The sequence below is a fragment of the Mus musculus genome, chromosome X, assembly GCF_000001635.26.
Source record: "Mus musculus strain C57BL/6J chromosome X, GRCm38.p6 C57BL/6J".
In the NCBI taxonomy this organism is placed as follows: Eukaryota; Metazoa; Chordata; class Mammalia; order Rodentia; family Muridae; genus Mus; species Mus musculus.
This window is the reverse complement of record NC_000086.7, coordinates 143,356,888-143,371,402: the sequence shown is the minus strand read 5'-3', so window position 1 is coordinate 143,371,402 and position 14,515 is coordinate 143,356,888. Positions and strand designations below refer to the sequence as shown.

At 37.1% G+C, this 14,515-nt stretch overlaps 1 protein-coding gene across 7 annotated transcripts in view; it reads left to right on the top strand.

Annotated features, from left to right (window-relative positions):
• Chrdl1 (chordin-like 1) overlaps positions 1-14,515 on the top strand; it is a 108,590-nt gene that overhangs the window by 22,861 nt on the left and 71,214 nt on the right. For all 7 annotated transcript variants that reach the window (XM_017318643.2, NM_001114385.1, XM_006529002.4 and 4 more), the window contains exons 3-4: positions 2,939-3,051; positions 5,413-5,506. In XM_017318643.2, coding sequence (XP_017174132.1) covers positions 2,939-3,051; positions 5,413-5,506 — 207 coding nt within the window. The remainder of the gene's footprint in view (positions 1-2,938; positions 3,052-5,412; positions 5,507-14,515) is intronic.

Genomic DNA, 14,515 nt, shown 5'->3' with positions numbered 1-14,515 from the left:
CCAGATTGGCCTTGAACTGCTAGGGATCCACTTGCCTATGCATGGACACTATTATCTACTTTGGAGAGAAATGACATCTTAAAATGTCTTTATCTTCCAACCTACAAATATTATTAATGTGTCTGACTTACAGGCCTTCATTGGTCCCTCCCAGCAATGCATTATAGCTTTCTTTTTCTAGGTTATGGTTTTCTTGGTACAAACTTTGCATATGTTTTGCTAGATGTGTACTTCCAAAGGCTCATATTTGGGAGAAGTTATTGTAAACACTATATATACTATTTGGAACTCATTTGCTTTCATATCATTTTTGAGGCAGCATATCAATTTGTAGTATGGGCTGGAAGTGAAATCTCTTCAGCCCTCCTGCCTTTGTTCCCCACGTGTAAGGAATGATCTGCCATACCCAATCATACTTCAGTTTCTCTTTGTTTATTATAGAATATGTAAATATGGTTGGTCTTGAACCCTACAATCTTGCTAAATTCTATTAACCATTCATAATAACATTTTAATAGATTGGTGAGTTTTCTTTTTAGAAAACAATGACACTTTGTAAATACTTTAATTTTTGCTTTGTGATATATAAAACTTTTTGGACCTGCTTTCCCATGCTAACATTGAAAATAAAAACAGACAACATCATCATATAATTCTCAGTAATGGGGAAAAATCAGTCCTTTGCCATGAAGGGAGTATAATGTCAGCCAAATTTTTGCTGTTGTTAATTTTGTTCTTAGATACCATGCATAAGGTTGAAGAAATTTTTTCCAGTTTTCTAAGAGTTTCAGCCATGGGTGGGTGAATGTACCATTTTGTCAGACTCAGGTTCTACATCTATTGCAAAAATGATATGTGCATCATCCCCCATTTGTAAACATAGTAATTATATTGATTGACCTATGAATGAGGAACTAGCTGTCAATTTTCAATAAAGCTCCACTTGCTCATAAATTATTATCCTTTTAACATCCTATTAGATTTAATTTACATCAGTATAACTTGCATGTGAATTGGTTTTGTATGTCATATGATTCATAACTGAGTAATATTGATGATTATTTTTCTCCTCTGGTAACACGCATAATACTTCCCAGCACCATGAACACTAGTCAGTAGGGATGATGCTTATCGTTGGGTACCCGCTTGTTTTTTCTATGTTGGATTACATAGGTGTGTGGTGCCTTCAGCAATAAGGCCTTACTGTCAAGTTGTGGCAAGTAACCTGTAGCCTTGGTAGTAAATAGTCTGTGATGTTTGCAAGGGTCTATGGCTTTCCTTTGACTAACAAATCAACAATGTATAACCTATTCCTGGTGTTGAAGCCTTTACTTGTTGGTATAAGAAGTCTAGTTGAGGCATTGTCTCCCAATGAGGCACTGTCCCTCTTCACAGTTCCTCCTTCAACCTGCCCTCCCATCGCCCTCCCTATAATAGTCCTTCTAGTCTATTCCAGTTTCCCCATCATTTCCTTTATAGCACCATATTTTATTTCCCCTTTTTCCTACCACTAGGTCCCTTACTAACCACAAAATCACTTCAGTTATTGTAAATAAAGCACATAGACATAAAGCTTGAATGCTAACTTCCACATATAAGAGAAAATATTCAGTGTTGTCTGGCTGTAGGTTGCCTCATTCAGGATTATTGGTTCTAGCCCTATTAATTTACCTGCAATTTCATAATTTCATTTTTCTTAACAGCTGAATAATATTCCATTGTGTAAAGTACTAGATTTTTATTTTCTTTTCATTAGTTGATGGACATCTAGGGTGTGTTCAATTTATGACAATTATGAATAAAGAAACAATGTATGTGGATGAGCATCTCTGTAATGAGATGTGGAAATCTTTGGATATATATATATCCAAAAATATGTGATGAATTGAATATAAAGAATAAATGTCTACTTTTTAAATAACAAGTACATGTATTACATGACAAATAACATGGAATATGCTCAAACATCCTGCAGTATAGTGCAAATTTTAACTATAAAAAGTTTTAGGGGCAAGAGAGATGACCCGGTAGTTAAGAACACTTGTTGCTCTTGCAAAAGACCCAGACTCTGTTCAGAACCTCAACATGGCTTAACACAAACAGCTATATCTCCAATTCCAGGAGATTCAATGCCCTTTTCTGGATTCTATGGGCACTGACATGCATGTAGTAAATAGATATGCATATAGGCAAAGTACCCACACTCATAAAATTAAATATATATATTTATTTATATATATGATATTTTGCCTGTATGTATGCCTGTGTACCACGTCTGTGCTGTTGCCTGCAGAGGCCAGAAAAAGACACCAGATTGTCTGGAACTGGCATTATGGATGTTTTTATGCTGCCACATTGGTGCCATGAATTGAATCCAAGTTCTCTGGAAGACAGGAAGTACTCTTAACTTTTAAGGAATATCTCCAGCCCTATAAAAAATATTCCAACAAAAGGAAGTTATGATTTGAGCAAACTGAAGATTGTTCATGCTCAAGAAAATCTGTATGTTAAATGGAAGCAAAGTGTTCATTATTTTACCTTTGAAAAGGAAGTATGTCCTTTTTAGAAACCAAAAGGCCAGTGATAGGTTTTCTTGTATTGCTATTATAACAGAGCTGTAAGTAAGATTTAGAGCTCCACTATCAGATCAACCTGGGTTTCAGTATCATCTCAGCTGCTTGCTAGTACTATGTCTCTTGACTTCCTTTATTCATAAAATAAGATCAATAGTCATATTCCCTTTATGCGTTATTGCAAAAATGAGGTAAGAAAAAATACATAAAACACTGAACCAGCAGTAGGTGCTCTACAAATGCAATGACTCTTCCTTTGATGTACAAAGTACAATGGGTAGAACCCATGATTGCCTTTGAATTTTGTAACTTGGCCTATATTTTCTAACACTGTGTTCTCCTCTCCCCGCCCTCCCCTGTAATAGACTCAGACACATATTGCGTGTTTCAAGACAAGAAGTATAGAGTGGGTGAGAAATGGCATCCCTACCTGGAACCGTATGGACTGGTTTACTGTGTGAACTGCATCTGCTCTGAGGTACATTACTTTATGACATGAGATTTCTTTCTTCACTCCTTAGCACATGGGGAGGTTATCAATGCTCATTTGGCCAGAGAGCCTAGGTGATTACAGTCACAAGAAATATTGGTAAGCACCCAGGTGACATGGCACATGAGGTACAGGTAGGAGAATCAGTAATACTTGATAAAAAAATTCTTGGTTAGATAGCAAATTTAAGGTCCGCATTAAAGAAAGGGGCACAGGGCATAGAGGATAGATTGGAAAGAGTATCTCTCCTGATTTATTTTCTGTTAAAGTTTGGTTTGTTTTCCTTAACATCTGTAAATATTTACTATAAATAAATTTCTATGGGCTTTTAAGCTAATTATATAGGACATAATAGGAGAATGTAGGAGAATCAGATAGTAGAAACATTGATCTTTTCTCTAGATGATAGTAGAAGCAACCCCAGGTGCGGCAACAAATAATATCTCCAAGCATGGTTATTTCCTTGAATGGAAACCACAGCATTAAGCCTATTGGGAAGGAAAGCCTCATCGGCATCTTTAAGAACTGAGACTTATGAATGCATAGTATGAACTCGTTTCTTAAGGTCCACGGTAAAGGCTGCATGTAACTCCTGTGGCTAGCTAGAGCAGACAGTCACTGAAGCTTGTTCTTTTTTGCTATGTGAACAGATCTTTGGACTTTCCAAATTTTTACCTTGTGTAAGGCAGCTTCCAGCTATGATAAGAGCAGGAGGTATCCAGGGCTTGTGGAGTTTTAACTTTGCAGTAGACTAATTTTCAGATTCTAAAGGAAGCCACCTATAGTACGTGGTATGTTGGGTAATTTACCTATAACCTCTGTGAGGGTCCTTCAGTTTCCTCTTTCAGACAGGATAACTTTGTGTCAGGTAGCAGGCCTGTGGATTTCAGCATCCAGGAAGCTGAGTCAAAGGATCATGAATTTGAGTCTACCTGTTTCAAAATAAGACATAATGATATTACTTATTTCATATGTTGTACTGAGAATTAAATACACTAATTCATCTAAAACAATGTATGAGTAATCAATGTTAATGTGTACTGCCATCATTATCATTACAGTTTTCAGTACTCTTATTCATCTCTAGAGTGTAGAAATTAATTCAGTATACAGCGTTAAAGATTGAGTTTTCTTCTCAACCAGGAACCATGCTTTCTGATGTGCTTCTGAGAGCTCATCTTCAGATGCTGCTACCTGGCCCTGAGGAGTGTGGTGCATTAAGAGCCTCTCTACTATTTCCAAATGCAGTATTATAAAACTTTATTCTAGAATGCACATGAGAAAAAAAGAATTGTAGTAAGGTGATTCCAGTCTGCATAAAAGAAGCCTGCCTCTTTAAATGGCTAGGGATTGTATTAAGTAGAGAATCTGGGGGCTGATTAACTGCCTGGTATGGCATTATTTTGTCAGATTCTTGACACAGTACATTGGAGATGGACAGCTAGCCCTTGGGGGCCGAGGCTTTGAAGTCCACAAGGCAGTGAAAATGTTAACATGATCCCGATGCCAACAGCTCACACACTAGGCATATTCTTTCTCTGTGCACTTCACCACCCTTTACCCTGTAACAGCCTGACAGATGCAAGTCACCCTTCCTTCAGATGAATTATGGATGGGATATGTAAATGTAAATGTAAAATGCATTTCCAAAGCTTCCTTTGTTCTAGCAATGACTGAGAGCTGTCGTGGTTGGGGATCATGTATCACTAAGTCATACAGGGACCAAGTTGCCTCATCCAGACATACTAGCTGATCAGCTCAATTTCTAGTTCTTGCTTGTTCTTGGAAACCACTGTTGACTGAAAAGGGAAATGAGGAGAGGAGTCACGAAGCCTAAGGAACCAAGGCAAAGCTGAATGCAAGGACTCACATGCCAGGGATGTCTCTGTACAGGGCTGGGAAGCAGCTCTCCAGGGACCTGTTACTCACCACCCTTTCTCTTCTATGGCATCAGGCAGGTGGTTATGAAATCAAAATAGGCTCTTGGAAAAGCCATGTAGCTAGAACTGAGAAGGGTAGAACTATCACAGAGAGTTCTATGGGAGGCCAGAGGAAGCCTCCCATATTTATTATTAAATATAGGAGGCCTGAAACCTGGGTCTACGTTGAACCCAGCCTCATAAAAGGTGTGCTGATATGCTTCCAATCAACCCAGCAGAGGTGCTAGGAGTTGGAAAAGGATGAAAAAAATAAATAAAAAGAAAGCTGATTGCATTCAGATTCTTGGGAATACATTATTCACTGTCTGGGTAAGTCCCTGCATGACTGTTTCCCAAACTGGCATAATCCCAGTGACCTTTGAAAGACATATTTTTTTCTCCCACTCTCTCTTTGCCTTCTCTTTTTCAGAATGGGAATGTGCTTTGCAGCCGAGTCAGATGTCCAAGTCTTCATTGCCTTTCACCCGTGCATATTCCTCATCTCTGTTGCCCCCGCTGCCCAGGTAATCCAGTTTGCCTCTGTTTCTCCAATCTGTGACTCTCTGTTTTCTGTTTTTGCCTGATCTAACTAATCTTTCTAAACTCCCCCAGAAGTTAAACTTCCAGTCAGAAATAAAATTCAAACATTTTAGACAACTTAAACTGGCCCCCTAAATACACTTTATAGCCCAAATGGGACACATTCTAGGTTCTAATATGTTATTGTGTACCCGGTAACAGATTTTCATTGGGCTTTTAATCATTTGAAAGGGAATGAAAGGGGAGAAATGAATTATAACTATAAACAGCCTCTTCCTGCCATGGGCAGTAGGTAACAGGGGAGTTGTGGCACGTGTCCTATACAATTAGTTCTGGAATTGCATCCATGCATAGCTTCAAAATGATGAGGAGCAGTTCATAAATCAAAGGAACTGAACCAGTAAGGTTTATGACAGTGTAAAGCTGCCTGCCTGCCGAACAGTCACCTCCTCCACACTACACAGTTGTTATTAGGTACACATTGTTAAGGGCAAATCTGGGGACAACCAGTTAGAAACTTTTTCACAATGTTGTTGGCAAGCCTGATTTCAGTGTATGGTTAGGGCATTTTCCTGAAGTAGAGGTCTCCTCAATTATACTTTCTTTTGATGTGACTAGTGCCTGGTTCCTGCACCAGAGTCTTAGAACCATGGAGAGATTCGCTAGCAGTCTTGAGATCTGCAGAGTGAAAGCCTTGCTACCTTCTAGTTTTATTCATTGTGCTGAGGAAGGAAACTGATGAGACAAAGGTTCCTGAGTAGACTGGAGGGAGTCAGAGAACTCTTCAAAATTAATTGCAGGTTTTAGATTTACTGCGTACAGAAGTAAATCCCTTTATAAATAATCCATTGCTTTATTGATATTCCTCTATAAAGTACACGCTCATGTCCTAGTAAATACATTCCAATAAACAAAGACATTAATTTTCTCATGACAAAATATCGCATGCAGATCAAATGTTGATGATGATTGTATATGCATCAAGACATGAGGAAATGACCAATCTGAAAGTTGGTTTTCAGGGTAAATTCCTACAAAAACCATGCTGGTTTGAAAGTGTTCATTTGCTTCTCCTTGAATTGGATTGTAAGAAGCATTGGTAAATGAGAGAGAGCAGTATTTCTGATCCTTTCTTTAGTATGCCAAATAGCCTATCAAATCACTATAAAATATCTCCAAGACATCTCACAAAGTGGCCTAATGTCATAAGAACTTATCTAAACAAAAGCTTCTTAAATTGTGGGTCAATGGTAGAAAATGATTATTAACAAAAAATGGTAAATAGGGGCTAGCAGTTATTCTAACAGAAGAGGAAAATGTCAAGAAAATTGAGTTCAAAAATTCCAGAGGGATAAAAGGTGAAAAAAAATGACTTGAAAAGCTAATTTTACAGTGCATAGAAACCGTTTTTCCTTTCCTTACTCTTGCAGTTTGCATCTAAGAAAGTTAATATTTCTTCTTCATTATGCAAAGTCTTTCTGTGAATAGTTGTTCCTAGATTCTCTAGCCCTTATATGCAAAAATTATGAGGTTGTTGCCATTTTCTAATGCTAATTTGGCTGGGTATAAAATTTTAGGATGCTCAATTTCTCTCAGCAATTTTGAAGTTATTTCTAAATGGCTTCCTGGCTTCTTCTGTTCATGGATAAAATTGAACTATTTGATTATAGTTCTGCTGTAGGTCCTTTTATTTCCTTCATTTTGAAAGATTATCTCTTTTACTTTGACGAATAAATTGAGATGTGTTTAAGTATAATTTATATTTCCTTAGCCTTCTTGGTGTGATTCCTTTTTGTTGTTGTTGTTGCTGTTTGTTAACAAAATTTTTCTAAATAACCCTGGCTGTCCTGCAACTAACTCACTATGTAGAGTAGGCTGGCCTCAAAATCATAAAGACCTTCCTGCCTGTGCCTGTCAAGTACTAGGGTTAAAGGGGAGTGCCACTGTGCCCAACAGTATGATTGTTTTTAAGATTTTTTTTTCAGCCTAAGGACTGAGAAATATGTTTGTCATTTATCAGTTTTATAAAAATAATCATCCCTATATCTTGCTTCTCATTGTTGGAACACCTCCCCCCTTTCTTCATTTATTTTTTGAGATAAAGTTTCATATATCCCACACTAGCCTTAAACTTCTACTCCTTCTGCCTCAGCCTTCCTGGTGCTATAAAACTGTATTTGATGTAAATATTTGCACCTCATTTAATTTGTCCTCTGTGCCTCCTGATGTCTCCTTTACTTTTTTCATTGCACGTATTGCCCACAATGATACTTCATCAATTCTGTTCTCTAGTTTATAAATTCCTTTCAGACATATTATTTGGACAATCTGTTAGGTTTTGTTTACTTATCTTATTTTCTTCCAAGTTTTCAAACTATATTTAAAAAATATTGACATGTTATTTTAAAATCTGGGTTATAATTTCTTGGGGCTGACTCTCTTTTTGTTTTGTTGTTTTAAGTATTTGAAATTTTCTTATACTACATTCTAAGTGAAAATATTTGGGTTTTTTTAGATGTAAATTCTAGCCTTTCTGCAGTTTCTTGAAAGCTTTTCTTAGTTATGAATTTTTCTTATTTTTCTAGATATTGCTTAAAATCTATTCTCCATTAAATTTTATCTTGAACAAGACCTTTTTTCCTTCATGAATGGTTATTTCAGTCCTTTTTGCACATTTAGCTCTAACCTAGGATTTTGGTACTAGGTACCTCCTACCTTGATGGAAACTTTTGTTTCAATGTAGAGTGTTATTATTTCATAATGTTCTTGAAATAGGATCTCAACTACAACTGCCAACCTTGGGTAATCAGTGTATTTTAGGAGAACAACACAGTGTGGGCAGGATTATATTAGAGCCTTTTTAGATGTAAAACATGTGACCTTGGCCCTCAGCCATGCCAGTCATTTGTATTGTTATGACAATAAATGTGCGAAAACCCAAATTAACTGAAAAGAAAAAAAAAAACAGATTTATTTTGGTTCACCTTTTCTGAGGTTTTAGTACGGGGTCATTTGGCTGTGTTGCTTTTGGTCATGTGAAGTTGGGAAAGAGGAGAGAGAGAGAGAGAGAGAGAGAGAGAGAGAGAGAGAGAGAGAGAGAGAGAGAGAGAGAGAGAAGCAAAGAGTTGAGTGAGGAGGGGAGATCAAGGTCTCGCTATTTCCTTCAAGGAAATGCCCCATTTTCTAAAGGTTCTTCTCCATCTTAATAGTGCACTATATTCACTAATGTTGCCAGCCTTTCAGGGATACCAAACCCTAATACCAGCTTCACACAGAAGCCATTTTCAGACTGTAATTCCACCTTAGCTAGTGTCACCTATCTGTATGTTGTTCCAGTTGCCAGCTGACCACTTGATTTAGCACTCAATCATTACTGTACTCTTGTACACCTGATTCTACAAACTATTTTACCTTATTCCTATGGGTTTTTTTTTTACATTTAAATTCTTATTTAATTTAGTTTCACATCATCCTTGTTCTTCATTTGGAAAGAACCAAGGGATTTTTCATGATTTCTCCTCTGCCATATCTGACCAGAGTGCAAGCAGTTAATTTTTCTTTCTATGAAACTAAACAAAAGTAAATGGTTTAAACCATAACAGAAAAGAGTGGGTTTGATAAAAGTTTTGCTATGTAGCTGTTGATCTCAGTTCTACTGTATAGACATTTTAGTCTCTTAACTGAATATTTCTAGAAATAAACATCCCACCCATGTAAGATGGAGTGTCATAGTCCTCCTATGAGACAGGGCAGTAAATTTGATGACACCTGTATATTATTTTCGCTTCAGTGATTATTAGGCATGAAGAAACTCATGCCTTCAGAGCCACAGAAATGCTTGATCAAAGAAAAAGCACCACAACTAAAAATTACTATATAATCCAGCTATATCATCTCTAGGCATATATTCTATTGCTCTATTCACAATATCTAGGAAATAGAATCAACCTACGCATCCATCTGCAGGTGAAATGATAATGGAAAAGTGGTACATATATATATATATATATATATATATATATATATATATATATATATATAATGGAATTTTGTTCACACATAAAGGAAAACAAAATTAGAGTATGCAGGACGCTCAATGGAAGCAGAAGATACTACAGTGAGTGAAGTAACCCAGACTCAGGAAGTTAAATGCCATATTTTCTCTTTCATATGTGTATCATAGTTACTGATGTTGTATATGCATATCTACATAATGTGAGTAAATATAGATGAATGAAAACTAGAAACGGTCCAATGATAGTGGGGAGGAGAGGCTTCTAGGGAGAGCAATGGGGATGGTAATACCATACATGTGATATAAAAATAGTAGGGGAAATAATACTGGGACCTAGGATGCTAGTAGCGGGGAGGGGGAGGGAGACAAAAAGATATGGGAGAGGACTAAGAAGAGAGTTGTCCAACCAAAACTGTATATGAAAATGACACAGGGAAATCTGTTATTTTGTATGCCAGTTTTAAAAAGAAAATTATACTTAAAAGCTATATTTATTGATAGAAAGAGAGAGGGGAGGGAGAAAGAATAAGAATAAATGAGTTCCATAGACTGAAAACATATAAGCTCTATATCTTAGACAGTGATTTTTCCATAATTGCAAACAGCACTGTGAAGTACAAGGGAGCACTCATTTTGGTAATGGCAAACTTAGAGGAAGGGTTCTAAGTGTCATGCTTAAAAAAAAAAAAAGATAGAGGGAGCCAGGCGGTAGTGGCGCACACCTTTAATCCCAGCACTTGGGAGGCAGAGGCAGGCGGATTTCTGAGTTCGAGGCTAGCCTGGTCTACAGAGTGAGTCCAGGACAGCCGGGGCTATACAGAGAAACCCTGTCTTGAAAAAAAAAAGATAGAGGGATTGTGTATTACCAGTTGTTTCTTTGATCCCATACCTTTTGTTATAGACCATTTACTCTCAAATTTCCCAAAGGTCTTACCTGTGTGTGGTTGTGTCCTGTAGCTCCTGCAAAAGATATATATCAGAGTATGCAAACTGCTTTTCCAGAATTTCCAGTAAAAAAGAAAAAAAATAGATACTGATTGCCATGAAGCGCAGATAAGCAGTGGTTTCTTCTTTTGATCACATACCACAGGCCTCTACTTGGCCCAAAGAAGCTACTGCTACACAAAGGCTGGGGAAAGTTTAAACTGCTAGGAGTCACGGGTGTCATTGATCCTGTCCTCATCCCTAAGTAGGACTGACTGTATGTGGTCCTTGAGAAGCCTGTAGCAATGCATTTCCCTATCTTCTCTATTAGAGTAAAAATGTAGTAAGGAAAGGATAGGGAACAAAATCTTTCCCTTTGCTTTTATACATATTTTTTGTCACTTACTTACTGAACTTACTGAACGGGACCCTAAACCATGATTTTTTTTTTAATCTAAGAATTCCTAATGTTTATTCCATGAGAGTTTGCTACTCAGAATTAATAAATTTGGGTTCCCTTGGAGGTGTTCCAGCATTCCTAGGTTATTAAAGAGTTGTTATAAAATGGCCAAAATAGCTGATTTGATCTGGTTACTGGCTGCCTAATCCACACTGTTTTCTTTCTGCTAGGTGTGAAGAAGTTTGGCTCTTTGACATGATTTTATTAGGGATAGAGACATAGTGGTATTACCTCCCTCAATCCTGATCTTTGTCATTTCTGGTGGGGCAGTAAGTCTTTCCTAGTGAAGCACTGTTCTCCTAAGGGGAAGGCTAGAAACTCTATGTCATGTCTTTTACCAATAGCTGAGTTGTGGATAAGCTTACAAACACAGATATTTCTGCTATAAGACAATAGTGTAACTCTGAAAACCATCAGTTTCTGTCAAGTTGTACATTGAAAAATTGCAGAGCATTTGAGAAAAATTAAGATTAGAGAAAACAACTCATGAGTTATGAAATCTATAACTGGCAGAGCATTTGAGAAAAATTAAGATTAGAGAAAACAACTCATGAGTTATGAAATCTATAACTGGAATACTGATAAAGCAATATACTAATAAATACAAGTGGAACTTAAAGGGCTTCTTATATTTTCAATTAAGCAATATTACAATAATAGAATCTTTAACATATAAAATGGTGACAGTGTCCTACATTGGGGATAAGGAAGGTCTGAGGGTGCCAAGTTCTGGACAAGAGAACAACCCTCATAATTATAAGCACCTTAAAAATTATGTGTCACCAAATCAGAGATAAGACAAAGGAAGGGTGTTTGGGAACAAGATTATAGACCTTCATGGCTTGTTGGTGCAACTCAGTCAATGTACTTGGCACTGAATTTCTGTTACTTGGTAGTGCAAAATCTTATGTACAAATGAAGGAAATGTCTCCTTTGCACTAATCTGTTATTCTTATTCAACATACATATATACAGATTTACTTTGTATAAATCCATACTCCAGCAGAAAGCACTATGTAAGATGAGATAGATATAGGCTCCTTGGCTTTTGACACTATAGAGGAAGGAGAACAAATCCCTTGACCACTATGCACCCATCTTTTCATATTTTAATACTAACTACATGCGTTTTGTTTCTTTGCTCCCATCCCATACATTTAATCAAATAGCTGTGCCTTTGACTTCCAGCTTTAATAGCAACAAAAGAAGAAGGCTTCTTTTGCTCCTTTTAGTTCTGTTTGTTTGTACAATAATGCAAGGAGATAAGAGGGATTTTATTTATTTATTTATTTATTTATGTTATAATAAAATTCACACAACATAAAATTTATCATTTAAAAGCATGCAATTCAGTAATATTAAGAACATTTATAATGTTGGGATGCCTTAAACACATTACACAGTTACTTGTCATCTCCCTTACCCTCAGCTGCCATCAAGAACTAATCTACTTTATGAGTCTGTGGCTGTGACTATTCTGGAATTCATTCAGGAAGGGGACTGACTTATGGCTTCTTTCACTTAGCATGTTTTCAAATCTTGGGCTATGTTATAGTATGTGTCAACGGTTCAGTACTTTTTTTTTTTTATGGATGAATAACATCATGGTCATACTACTCGTTTTAGTCACTGTTCTGTTGCTGTGAAGACACAGCATAACCGATCATTTAATTAGGAACTTGCTTATGGTTTCAGTCCATTATCATTGTGACAGGGAGCATGGTGGGCACACATGGTGCTAGAGTAGTAGCTCAGAGTGATTTCCTGGTCTGTAGTTGGTTGGGGGGACAGGGAAATGGAAAGGGACAGAAAAAGATAAGACACTTGCCTGGTGGCATTAGATTTGAAGCTTCAAAGCCTACCCCCAGCACCGTTCCTGCTCCAACAAGGACACACCTCCTAATCTTCTAAACACTTCACCACTAAGGACTAAGGGAGCCAATAAATGAGCCTATGGGGGCCATTATCTTTCAATCCAGCATATCACATGTGTTTATCATCTCATCAGTTGGTGTTCATGTCTGTTCTTTCCTCTATTTGCCTGTTGTCAGCAATGTACTATGAGTATTTGGCTACAAGATTTTGTGTGGCACGTGTTTTTGGTTCTTTTGGGTAGATAAATAGAAGTACAATTTTCAGATGAGTTCAAAATAATTCTAGATCCACTTTCAAATTTTTAGACTTCCTTGTTCTTGTTTGTTTGTTTGTTTGTTTGTTTGTTTTTCTTTAATTATGGTGTGTGCGGTGTATGTTCATGTATATGTGTATATATATATATATATATATATATATATATATATATATATATATATATATATATATGGGGGGGAGTGCATTGTACCTTTGTGCTTACACACAATAAAGGGTGAAGTTTGAAGTTGAATGATTTCCTTGAGCACTCTCCACCATATATATTGAGGAGAGTCACACACTCCATCCAAAAGTTACTGGGTTGACTCATTTGGCTCGAGAGTTTACTCCTGGTAGCCCCTCCCTATTGTCTCTGTTCTAGGATTACAGATGGACCATACCCCTACCCCTATCTGCTTTTTATATGAATTGTGGGGATCTGAAGTCCTATCTTCATGCTTGTGTGGCAAGCACTTCACTCACTGAGCCTCTCTCCATCTTCTTCAGGCTCATCCTTTTACTCTCAGCTGCTTTGTTATTCTTGCCATTACCTATTTCTGATCATCATTCCCTTTTCCTCCTTTCCTATGTTATTTTTAGATTCTGTATTCACCTTTTATATTTTGTTGAAAAAGCTGATGACCTCTAAACAGCCAATTCAGTTTTATCCCTTTTTTCTAGTAGATGAATATTGTAGCTGTGGTATGAAATCTTATCAACCCAGGAGATTTCTTTCTCTCCTCTCCTCTCCTCTCCTCTCCTCTCCTCTCCTCTCCTCTCCTCTCCTCTCCTCTCCTCTCCTCTCCTCTCCTCTCCTCTCCTCTCCTCTCTTTTCTTCTCCTGTCTCCTCCTTCCCTTTTGTTTCCCTTTCTTTATTTCAATTGTACTTTAATTGCATTCCTCTTTTTCCTCCTTCTAAACACTCCCATATACTATTCTCTCCTCTCCTTCAAATTCACGGTCTCTCTTTATATTTTAGTTGGTATTTCATATATATATATTTGTATATACACATGTATTCCCAAATATAACCTGTTGAGGCTGTACAGTGTCACTTGCATGTATATTTTCACAGTTATTTGTGGCTAGACAACCAGTTGGTATGCTCTTCCTTGGAAAGGGCTACCTATCCCACTTTCAACTTTACTCAGTCAATTGTAGTTCTTTGTGTAGGGTTGAAGTCTTGTGGGCTTTTCTCCCTACGTAGTTTCTCATGACCCCCTTGTTCAGCTTAAGTTTGGGTAGTCATGTTGGTGAGACCTTATGGATGTAGCTTGTGTAGCAGGGTTAGCACATAGTGAAGAAGATCAGTTGACACAGTAAGAGGGGGATAAAGGATAGGAGAGGGTAATCAGGAGGCATTTGGTGTACGTTTAGGAAATTGTGAAGGAATACATTTCATTTTTTAAAAAAAAGATTCACGTATTTAAAACAAAGCAAAATCACTGCTAGACCTGGTAGCTC